The 12,496-nt window shown below is 33.4% G+C and overlaps 1 protein-coding gene across 6 annotated transcripts in view; it reads right to left on the bottom strand.

Moving 5' to 3' along the window:
• RFX3 (regulatory factor X3) overlaps window positions 1-12,496 on the bottom strand; it is a 297,259-nt gene that overhangs the window by 66,268 nt on the left and 218,495 nt on the right. For all 6 annotated transcript variants that reach the window (XM_060100833.1, XM_060100834.1, XM_060100830.1 and 3 more), the window contains 2 exons: window positions 5,049-5,230; window positions 1,384-1,503 (listed from right to left, as the gene is read on the bottom strand). In XM_060100833.1, coding sequence (XP_059956816.1) covers window positions 1,384-1,503; window positions 5,049-5,230 — 302 coding nt within the window. The remainder of the gene's footprint in view (window positions 1-1,383; window positions 1,504-5,048; window positions 5,231-12,496) is intronic.

The following is a 12,496-nucleotide window of genomic DNA, read 5'->3' as shown; positions in this document are numbered from 1 at the left end:
AAGTACCCAATCTTCTTCTCAATTCTTCTGCAATATCAACCTCACCAGATCAGAGTGCATTCACCAAAGACGTCATGGACTTTACTTCTCGGTGGTGATTTTGTTTACATTATTCCCTCTACCTGAATGTTCCTCTCTTTTTCTGATCCCTCTAATTCCCTACTCAAATAGCACTTTCTCTGTGAAACTTCCCAATCCTCCCTCTCCCAGACTTTGCTGAAATAGTTCAGCAAATTACTCCAATAGTTCCTTGACCAAAGCTTTGTTTTAGCATTTCTTAGGTTGCATTACTTAAAAAAAAAATTCCCATGTGCCTTCTCATCTAATTTCTTAACTCCTCAAAGGTAAGGACTGTGTCTTATCTCTGCACAAAGGGTAGATACTCAATTGATGCTTGCTGACTAAATAGATAAAGGACTACTGCGTGATATACTTTTTTCTCCAGCAGCTACTTGGAACTAAGGCTTCTGATTAAGCTAGTATGATGTGGAGGAGATCTTACCACGGTGACTCACCATCCCAGATCAATGGCTTAGGGAGACTGATCAATGGATTAGGCCAAGTGCACCAGGTGCAGTCCTCCTTTCTCCTACCTAATTTTGTATGTTCAATTGAAAAGAAAAACTGTAGCTACTGTCATGGTTGAGCTATACTGGTAAAGAGGGAAAGATTTTTCACTTTACTCCAAACTGTGATATAAGTCACACGAGACAGAAGGCCCTTGGCTATGTAGCAGCATTATGGGCTTGTACAAATCATTTAACCTCTCTGGGATTTATCTGAAAAAACAGGGGTCTTCATGCTTTGACTGCCACAAGGCTGAGGGGCCAGACTAGACTGATGTATTTTTCAATTCTAAGATCTATGATTCTATTCATCCAGCCAGCCATCCATCCATCCAACCATCCATCCATCCATTCATGATTGCTTAAGATCTCTTACAGCTCTAATATCTACAATTATACATCTAGGAAAGTTGGAGTCAAAGAAAATGTAAGACGTCCCAAACATTCTGCAAGAATTTATACTGTCAAAAAGAATGACCTGCAGGATATGCAGATTAACAAGTAAGAAGCTCATGAATACTGACAAGTTTCTCCAGATGCTCCTTACAGTTTATGTTTAGTTTCCTTATCTGAATAGTTTGGGATGTCACATTTACTTAAAGGCGACAAACACGCTGTCTGATAAGTAATTTTAAAATATTTGGAAAATAGAATGAAATTCTAAATCATATTTTAGAACTGTCTGTAGTGAAAGCATATCAACAATAGCGACATTCTTGCACACTTAGGTATTTGTTCTGCTCGTTCAGAAAAAGGGAGATGGAACATCTAAAGAAATACATAGCTTTGACATGTCAATGATAATTCCAGGGTCTACCTTTGTTTCTGTTGCATGGGTTGTTGTCTCATAGCCATATACTGCATGTCTTCTTGCAGACGATTAAGAGGGGAATCTGGCTTGACACGAATCCCATAGTAATGGTACTTGGAGTTTCCTCTTCATAAAAGAACAACAAACAAGAGACACAAAAAGTCAGTCAAATCAATATTAATCATATAGGATGTCCATTTAATTTCATATTTGGAAAAATTAGATAAAGGCAAAATATTAATGTTATATATTTATGATTTACCTGTTCTGGACACCTGTATATTTTTATGGTGGCTACATTTGAAGAATCAAAATAAGATTCTGAATCAATCAATTCAAGGCCCTAAGAAAAATCTTTCCTTATAAACTTTTGCTTAAATATTAGTCAGAATCCATTTGCTCGATTTAAGTTACATTTTATTTTCAACTTTATATTTTAACTATAATTTAGAAGATTAGGTTAACAGGATATTCATTAACAGGATAAAGGGTTGCACACTAACTAGGAATTTATTATCAAATGGTTATGCAGAACAAAGAGAAAAACATCTTAATTCTACTGTCTTGGAGAAGTCCTGTATTTTTCTAGTTGTATTACTGCAGGAATGATTAAGATAACTTCACTGATACAAGATGTTGTGAAGTCTATTATTTAATATTTTGAAACCTAAAAAGAAGCAGGCATTTAATCTATTGATTTCAAAGCATATTTTATTAGTCTCTGTTTTTGTGGATTCATATCAGTTTTTCAAGCTGAATAAGATGTGTCACAACAGACATGGGGAAATTTCTCTGTGAAAATGGCAAATTTCCACCTAGATAAAAAATGTCACAACTTCCTCATGTTCATGAGAAAGACCATATTTGTTATTAGAAATGACAAAGTTTTACTCTGAATGAAATTTGCAAATTCTTGCAAAAATAACATTTTAAACATGTAAATTTTTGCAAAGAGAAAATAGTAGTTTTTCTCAAGTCTATATATAGCAAGACATCAGTGTTCTTTCCAACTTTTTCTTTCATTTACAAAAAGAAATGCAAGTGGAGTGTGGATTCAATATTTTATATAAAAATAAAACAGAATTTTACTTCCAAGATTGAAGAACACACGTTAGATGAATCCTATATATTTGAAAAGACATTAAAATCTATTATATAAATAATATTGTTAGTTTAAAAAACATAGGGCATTTGAATACCTACATAGTTTCAGCAAAATAAACCAGTATGAAAACTTAACGCCTTCCACTTGCAGACATTAGATCTTGCCTCCAAGATCCATTGTAGAATACAGCAAAAAACAAAAACAAAAAATACCAGAAACTGTTCCTATACAAACTGGAGAACAGGAGGGAGTAGCCAATGACAAAGATACAAAGTAAAATCACATCTCTCTTGTGAGACCCCAAAATACACGAAGTACCTGGTTTCTCTCCAGTTTCCTATAAAATGGAATCTTGGATGGGTTGGAGGAGAGACGGTTCTTTCTATTCCACTGAAGATGGTTGGAGGAAATCAGTCTGTTCCATGGTCTTCTTTGTTTAAACTTAATTTGGAGATGGGATGTAACAAAAGCTACCTTTTGGTTTACCTTAGTTTAGAAACATGGTGATATTACTTATCTTTTACTTAGCTCCAGAAACTTGAGCAAAAGTCTGGTTCTGGTTTTAATGAATTCACCAGATAATCTTATTGATGGATAAATAACAGTTCACATATGGTTTGTTTAAAAAAAAAATCTGAGTTGGTTTGCCTCATGATTTATACTGATTTTCTCTCTGTTCCCTGGGTGAGGAGTAGAATGAATGCTAAAACAGTTTCCATAGTAGAAAGAACCTCTGGCACTTCGCCCCTATCATTGTCAGTTTTTCTACATTAGAGTTTTGCTAGCTTCATAACACAGCATTTGTTAAAACTTTCTCCCTAGGATTTCTTTTCTCCTTATTCTTCTAGGCTTTGTTTTCCATCTCTAATTACAAAGACTACATACAATTTTAAAAGGAACAGGATACACAATGGCTACATAGTGAGAGGGGGAAGTAAAGAACATCAGAAACAAAAAGCTGCAATACTGCAATATGTACTTATAGAGCATAGAGTATGGATTCTACTCATTCACAAACCCAAACAACCCCAATTTTGTCCCTTTCTATTTTAAAGATGTGTTTCAAGGTTTGAATGGAGCCTCAAAATAGGATCCATTGAAATCCCTTTCAGTAACAAAACAGGCACAACAATACAGCTATTACAATGCTGAATAAAGTCCAGAGATTCAAAATATTGGCACAGTATGCATAACTACTGAGCCATCAGCTAGGATATAGTAGGTTAGGTCCCCAACTAATGATTTTCCTGGTTCTGGGGAAAAAAATACTAGCGAAACAAGGTTTTTTCAAGGAACTGGAAGCTAGTTCCTTTACTCCAAATAAACAATCATATTCTTCAGTTTAAAATAGACTATCCTTTGAAGTACAGATAGAAGAAAATACATTTATGAGAGAACTAAACCTCCAGTAATCTGAAAGCTGTACAATCACTTAAAATGCAACAGAAAGGAATAATTCACACTTTGACTACATATAGACCTTGTAAATATCATAAAACGGCCACACTCCTTTTTTTTGTATAAATTTATAGTGAAGTCAATTACTAAGGCTCTGTTTATTTTATTAAGAATATTTAAAAAGCTTTACTAGAATACTATGAAGCTGTGACTTATAACTCATTAAAGGTATATCATCTGTCATATACAGTATAGGATCTTTATTTTTATACTTCTAAATATGGATTTTATAAGATTTAGGAAATCAAAAACATCCATATCATTCTGCTCAGCTATTCAAAATATTTGTTATGATAACTTGTAAAAATTATAGAAAGGCAAAAATGAAGCTCTGTAGTTCTAAGTATTATTTTCAGCATATTTTGATTAGTAAAAACACTCATATCTATTTCCAAAGGAAGGGAACAGAGAAAGTAAGTCTTCTTCACATTACTGGTTTCTCTGCAATGGAACTATACTATATTTTTACTTCCATAGATGCATGGCTTCACAATCAAGAGTTTAAAAAAGGCTAATAAGAAGTTAAATAGGACCAGGTCATTAACTGAGAGCCTCAAACACCTAGAATCTGCAAGTTCACTAAATTATTTTTAATTGGTCTCCAGAAATGAAATGAAAAACTCAGATTTAATTTTTACTCTATTCAAATAGAGGAGTTATTTATAAAGACATTTCAATGTAATTTTGCAAGTCAAGAGACACATAGTTTTCCACTTAACTATGTCACTTTACTCATCATCTTTAGTACAGTTATTCTTCAAAAGATAAGATAGTGATATATACTAATTTTTAAAGTATCATATATGAATCTTCCATTAATAGCTTGGTCTGCTCATTTCTATGTGATTTGAGAATCAGTTTTTCTCAAAGCTTTGTTTACTCTGTTGATGTTTAGTTGGACAATGCATCATACTGGATTGGCAGTTTTCAGTGAATAATGACCTTTCCTTTTCCTGGGGGATTTTATAAACTGAGCTAATTCTTTAGTTTTTCTTTACATGTTATCTGTAATCAAGTACTTTTGCCCAAACAATATACTGAACTATATTGTTTAAAGCTATAGTTTGAAAAAGACAGATTAGTTTATGATATTATTTTTAGTACTAACCTGGTTCCCAATCTCCTGGTTCGTAGCCCCATAAAAATTGACCTTATAAGTTTTCCAAAAGAAGCAGCATTGACTGGGTCCAGTTTGTGTTCCTGACAGTGTCGTAGGTAGTGGTTGTAAAGAGTGCTTCTGGGAAGGCTCACTCCTTCTGCCGTCTCGTAATTGTCCAACAGCCACTGGAGCTAGTATAAACAAGACAGGGTAAACACAGAGAAACCAAATCATTCACCAAAATGTCTCTAAGACACTGCAACTGTAATACACAAAAAACACTTAGAAGATCTTCCTCAAGCCATGTAATAGGTAAACTGTTGTAATTCAGAGGACTGTGTAATCTGACATTGAAAACTCTCAGAAGTGTAAATAGCTGACCGTCATTTAATGACCTCAGACCATGTCCATTCCTTCAAACATTCAAGCACATATAAAGACATACTAATTTTCCTTGTATTGATTGCTATTTTGGAGACATATACCTCTTCAAGGAACTCAAATAATCCCGTTAACTGGTTATAAATATAATTTATAATTGCTACAGGAAAAAAACATGTTACCAAGCCTGACAGCGTGGCACATAATGTCTTTAGTGTTGGTTTGTTACAACACATGAACAGCAGGCTGCCTTGTATAATTATTTACACTAAGGTTCTATTCATTTTTATAGAATTCTAATTTATTTATCCAATTTACTTACACAAGATAATACAATAACGGTATTATCCACTGGGACAAATTCTACAAGCAGTAAGGAAAAATTTCAGTCTTTTCTTCCCCAGAAAGAAAGAAACTCCCTAGAGACTGGTTTAAAAAAATATGTGTAATGAAAAGGAATAATTTACTACAATCATTTGAGTTTTTCTACCTCAAAGCTATGTTTTTTCATAATTTTGGAAGACATATTACAATGGTAGTTGGTAAAGCAATGTTTTCTCAGTCTATAGTTCACATTTTAAAGTTTTATGTTGTCCCGTCTAAATTTTTAAAAAATAATCTGTAAAGTACATAATGTGCAGGAAATTTTTAGAAAAATCTAATTTATGTATATAGTACTGAGTTTCAACAATAGAAAAATCAAATTATCAACCTGTTCATTATTTATTTATAAAAGGAGAACTGAAATAGGTTTAAATGACTTTCTTAAGGCCATATGTACACTGTCTCAGTGCTTGATCTGGTTTCCAACACACTTTCCTGATTATTTTCATACCAGTTATTATTTCTACAAAAGCAGCATATATGTCACATTACTTGTCTCAACCAAATTTCCATGCCATATATAGAAGGTGTGACAAAAAGCTGATATTCTACATGCAATTCAAGTTAAATATAAGTTATAGAAGGAAAAGAATTCCTTTATTGAGCATCAACTATCAGCCAGGCAATGTGCTAGGCTCCTATGGATATAAAAATGAATGTGACCTCACTCCTGTCCTCCAGGAATTTACAGTCACATACTAAAAATGATAATAAGAACACTCAAACTAAAGCATTTCTCCATTTTGTTTACATATTTTAAGATTTGTGATCAAGCTTAGAACATATACTTTCAGACTCTTAATAAGAAAACCCATTAAAAATATTGTCAGAATTATTTTCTTTAACCATGACAGCTGAATTTTCCAGAACAATTTTAATTTCAAATATTCCTACATGATATTTATATAATTAAACATGTCATTAAACCCATACTTGATGTTGGCTTAGAAAATATGGCCCCCAAGCCTATAAGACAGAGCAGAGTAGTTTCAAAAATAAAAATAAAATTAATGTTCTGGTCAGGAAGCCTTTAGGTTCTCTATGAACCACATGTGCATATGAATACATTTAAATATACCTATTGCCTCTGAACATATACAACGCTCCCCTATGAAATTTTTAAAAGATTACACAAAATAAACATTCATTTTTATAATGGCCAAAAAATTTACAGGTCAAAAAAGTTGTTTTCATATGAATCGTCTGTAATCTTACTGTCAGTAAAAAAGTTTTCCAGAGGCATTCACACATGATTTCTGAGTACTCTACATGACACATAGAATAAGTTCACATATACGTATTCATTTAGTGTAAAGAGAGGTGGTAAACTGATTGGAAAATCCAGTTATAAAGGCTCAGACTAGTATTCTGCCTACAACAGTGAGTCAGTATATCTCTTTAGTGTTCCTTTTGAAATTTTAAGACTTTGTTGATTATGAAACAACTGACAGAGACGACACATAAAATGTGGCAAAGCAAACCTGCCTCACATATTTCATCCACGTGCCTCAGTAAGATGACTGGGATCTGAAAGCATTGTTTCCTCATTTGAATGGTGTTAGGGCAGCTCTAGTGAACCATACTGCACACAAGTGATGGCTCTTGTTTTGTGTACATATACTAGATAGAGCCTTCCATTGGTATTCTAAATATATAAAGAATATAGAAATAAAGAATATTGAAGTACAGAATATAGAAAGGAATATTCTATGAGGAATTTAATCCCTTGAGATCAAGGAATATTTTTTTAAAACACCATAAAATGGGCAAGCATATAAAAACTATAAGTATTTTTTGAAAAACAGTAATATTTTGCAACTGAACTCATAAAGCGCCCACATCCACAAGCATTGAACAATGCCAGTAAGTTAAAAATGTCACAGATATGTTTGTATGTATATATGTATCCGCAAATAATAAGGCATATTGTCAAAGCCAAAATGGTATATTTCTTAACAAAAAATAAAAATCAATAAAAAATCAAATATTTCTTCCTTTGCTAATGAACAGAACATATATCTATATAGGAAACGTTAATTTAAAGCGCTTTTTTTTCAGAAATGGAAAAATAATCAATTTCATAATGTGAACTTTATAACCAAAAGTATACAAATAATAAAATAGATCTGATGTAAAGTACGTTTAATAAGATATAAATCAAATGAAAATAATTTAATTAATCAGATACAACTTAAAAATTTCTGTAAACTGCCTTAACTGTTTACCTTGCAATATTTAATTACTTAAAAGTAAAGACAAATATCTAAAAATGAGAGTTTATTAATATCTCATGATCCAGGGCTTCCCTGGTGGCGCAGTGGTTGAGAGTCTGCCTGCCGATGCAGGGGACACAGGTTTGTGCCCCGGTCCGGGAAGATCCCACATGCCGCGGAGCAGCTGGGCCCGTGAGTCATGGCCGCTGAGCCTGCACGTCCGGAGCCTGTGCTCCGCAACGGGAGAGGCCACAACAGTGAGAGGCCCGTGTACCGCAACAAACAAACAAACAAACAAATAAATAAATAAATAATAAAATACTCGGGCTTCCCTGGTGGCACAGTGGTTGAGAGTCCGCCTGCCGATGCAGGGGACATGGGTTCGTGCCCCGGTCCGGGAGGATTCCACATGCCGCGGAGCGGCTGGGCCCGTGAGCCATGGCGCTGGGCCTGCGTGTCCGGAGCCTGTGCTCCGCGGCGGGAGAGGCCACAACAGTGAGAGGCCCGCGTACCGCAAAAAAAAAAAAAAAAAAATACTCATAAGCCTGAATAATATTACTCAAGCCCCCAGTGAATAGCCTGGAGAAAATGAAGCTTTTATTGGATTGGCCACATGGTCCTCTGAAGTGGCTAAGCAAGTCACAGAATCTGGACTGGTTCTTTCGCAAACTGATTTTTCTTCTTACATAATTTTACATTCTTAAAGATTTTTCTTCATTTCTAATCCAGTTTTTAAAAATCTGAGTTTATCTGTAATACGTATTTGTGTGTCTGTGTGTGTACACACACACATATGTGTATACATATTTACATACGTATGTATATTTTATATATATATATATATACACACACATATATATATATATATAAAATCATTAGTTGGTTTGAAAAATTCCACAAGAGTGGGTATGCAGGTATTCTAGTGACTATCACTTTTACAGTAGCAAAGCTACACTTTGTTCCCTGTCCTTTGCTTGCAGGAGGAGGAACTCTTATTCCTTCCCAGAAGCCTGGAGATCACTTGGGAAGGGCAGGAGGTCAAGTGGAGGTAAAAGCCCTGAAGGATGGAGGTGGCTCTGCTGCAGCCATGACTGCTCCAACTAGGAAGTCTGCCAACAACTGCACACCCAGGAGTAATGCTCCCAGAAATTGACTGTGTAAGTGGAAATTGGTTTAGGAGCTACCAGATAAGATTTTGAGATTTAGCTGGGGATTAATCTGCATTCTACGTGCCAGTATTTAACCTTCGAGTTTTGACACAGTGATAAAATTCTGTCAGATCTTTGAGTTTAAAACATAGTATAAGAAAGGATTAATTTTTATTATAAGAGAAACTTGGCAGTTAAGTGTAACCTGAAGGTATACACTCCATGTGCTGCCCTAGGGAAGTTCATGCCTATTATAAGATATATTGTTTCCTTGGATTTCCTCTTTTATAAAATGTATTTGGACACTAATTCAATACCCTTAACATTTAGTAATTTAGAAATAACTATTGCTATTTCTTTTACTCTTTTATAAGATGTCTTATAAAATATTTGTTTATATTTATGATTTTAAAAGCCTATGAAATATCATAGGAACTTTTAACCTTTATATTTAAAACCTGATTTTTCTACTAATGAACTAACGTAAATTCATGTAAGGGTAGAAACCAAGATAATTGCATCTTTCAAGCTTTGCATTTAATCTATATTAATCAGGGTAGATTAAGGAAGATGAACAGTTCCTATTTTTCCCAAAGGGAAATACTGATTGACAAATTTAAAAAAATACATTATTGCATTCCCCAATTAACATCTAAATGTAACATTTGGCATTTTTCCCCAGTTGGATTATTATCCATTAGGATTCATTTTGATTTCAGTTCACTGATGATATGCATTTTGACAGGTCTTATTTCCATCATAACTTATATTTACAGCACAGCCAAGTCAAGAGAAAGTAAGCATAAAACAAGGTTTTGCTTTGAGCTGAATATATTTCAGTAGCTAAAACCAGCAAAAATCATGAAACGATTATTTGCTAGATAGTAAAAGCTATATAAAATAAATGCCTAAAGCTTTTTATATACTTTAAATGGAATTTTAAAAATGCACAAGCTGAAAAACATTACGTGAAATGTGGGAACAATTAATTTAAGAATGTTTCTGTATTTAAATTTATAATCTAAAATATCCCAAATTTGATACAATATAACCATTAAATGCCAATTTATATTATTTACAACTGAGAAGAAGTATAAAATAAACTTAAGTCTGCAATGAAGAAAATTAAGATATTCTAATTTGATTTAGGCAGACTACACATCATTTACCCATAACATCTTCACATGCCAAAAAATTTAGAAATAAAAATATTTAAATAAAAAAAACTAAAGGTTGTACACAAGGAAATGACAGCTCGTCCATACATTCTTTCACGCAAATGGTGTGCAGGGAGACCACTGTCTTATCAACAATGCTCACACATACACCTAATTGAAGCATACTTGGTAACAAAGAATGCATGTGTGAGTCCCCAAATAAATGCACACATGATTGGCAAAGGTACTTAGAATACTGAAGGCAAAATAAGGTCTGTTCCCTTCTATTACTTGTCTCTTACATTTATTCACTTAGCAAATATTTAGTGAGCACCTACTATGTACCTGGCACTGTTCTAGGCACCAGGGGGTGCATCAGTGGATAAAACATATAAAATCCTTACTGTCTTGGAATTTTCACTTGTCAATAAATATTTACTGTCTGCCTATGTAATGCTACTACTGGAATAAGTGCCATTATGTTAATAATGTTAATAGAAGGGAACATGGCACTCAGTGTAACTGTACTCAGTCACAGATGAGGCACTATGTTGGGTATGAAATAGGCAAGTTATACATGCATTTTGACCTGGATGATAAGAGCATGATGATGATAAAAACAGAGCAGCAGTACAAAATACTCTTAAGAATATGTTGAAAAAGGGATATAAAATTTAATACCTCACTAAATCTTCTAATGTGTAGAAAGAGAGGTGAAAAACAAAGCAATCAAGTTGGATTATACCAACAGGGGATTATTTATTTGATTTGATCCTAATAAGAATTTTCCAAATTATTGTGAATAATCGAATATATACAGAGAAAATAGAAAATTCATCTATTCCATATTGCAAAATAGAATGACAACAGACTTTCAGCTCAAAAATCATGAATAAGATCCCTCTTTGGAAACTAGTAAGTATGGGACACAAATTATTGATTTCTCCTAAATTTTGCCTAATGAAATTGATCCTTTGTAGAAATTGATGTCAGGGAACTATTATCATAAGGTTGAATTTATGTCCACTTCAAAGAATCCCACAAACCTCAAATGATTCTATATTATGTGCTATATAGGAAGGGATAAAGATAACTTACAGCTTATGAACATTTAAGTTGTTAGCCATATTTAAATTTAAAAAAACCCTCGCCACTAAAATTTTTCTACACAACTGAAAATCATCAATTAGGTTAACAGAATTTAAAATACCCTTAGCAGGTGATTATCAACTGGAATGCATGTAGTAGCTTATGCCAGTTGTTTGGATAAATCTAACAAAAACTAGGAGCATCGCTAATTTTCCAAGGACAGAAAGACAGCATGCTCTTCTAATGGGTTCAGGTAGAAACAAAACCTGACTGGTCAGCAGAAAACACTGATCCCTTCTCCACTGTTTATAACCATCTGTAGAATCATTTGTATTTCCAGAGACTTGACTATAAATGTGTTGTTTTTAAATAAACTTAACTGTACCTCAGAGGTGTAATAAAAGTGAATCAGGATATTTAGAGAAAGATTATCACTACATTAGCAACATTTATGCCCACTCTCCATATACTGAAATGCCTCTGGCAGTTATAAATAGTAATGGAAGAGCTGCCATGCCATGTAATAAAAAGTATAAAGCCATAGAGTAACAAACATGTATCTGTTGTTTATGCAGCTTAATTCACACATTCATTAACATTAAATATTACTTCATGAATTTTACAAGAGAATAACAATGAAAAAAACATATTTGAAAAGTTTCAAAAAACCAACAAATAGAAATATATAAAAATATTCTTATATCCACATTATTGTTCATAAAATACTAATTAAGATGGGTAATTCAAGTTAAAATTAAACATTCACATATTTTACTAAAGTATATATCTCAAATGACAATGAGATGTGAATTGAATATCAAAGCACAACTTCATAGAGGTCTGAAAGTTCAAAAAAGGTAACTGGCAATTTCAGTATTCTTTTTCTTATATTCCTGCACACTTTCAACTAAAAATGAACAACATTTTTCCTTGCCATTTTCAAAACAAAACACCAGATGGTCCTCACCCCCTCCCCAAAACATACATTCTAAAAGTATAGAGTAAATCAGCCTCTACACACAACCACAGACTCATGCTAGCACAGCAGGAATATACCTATGAAACATATAAAAAAGTGATGTACT

Source organism: Mesoplodon densirostris, chromosome 6 (genome assembly GCF_025265405.1).
Source record: "Mesoplodon densirostris isolate mMesDen1 chromosome 6, mMesDen1 primary haplotype, whole genome shotgun sequence".
Classification (NCBI taxonomy): domain Eukaryota; kingdom Metazoa; phylum Chordata; class Mammalia; order Artiodactyla; family Ziphiidae; genus Mesoplodon; species Mesoplodon densirostris.
The sequence above is the reverse complement of the archived record's forward strand: the minus strand, read 5'-3'. Positions and strand labels throughout refer to the sequence as shown.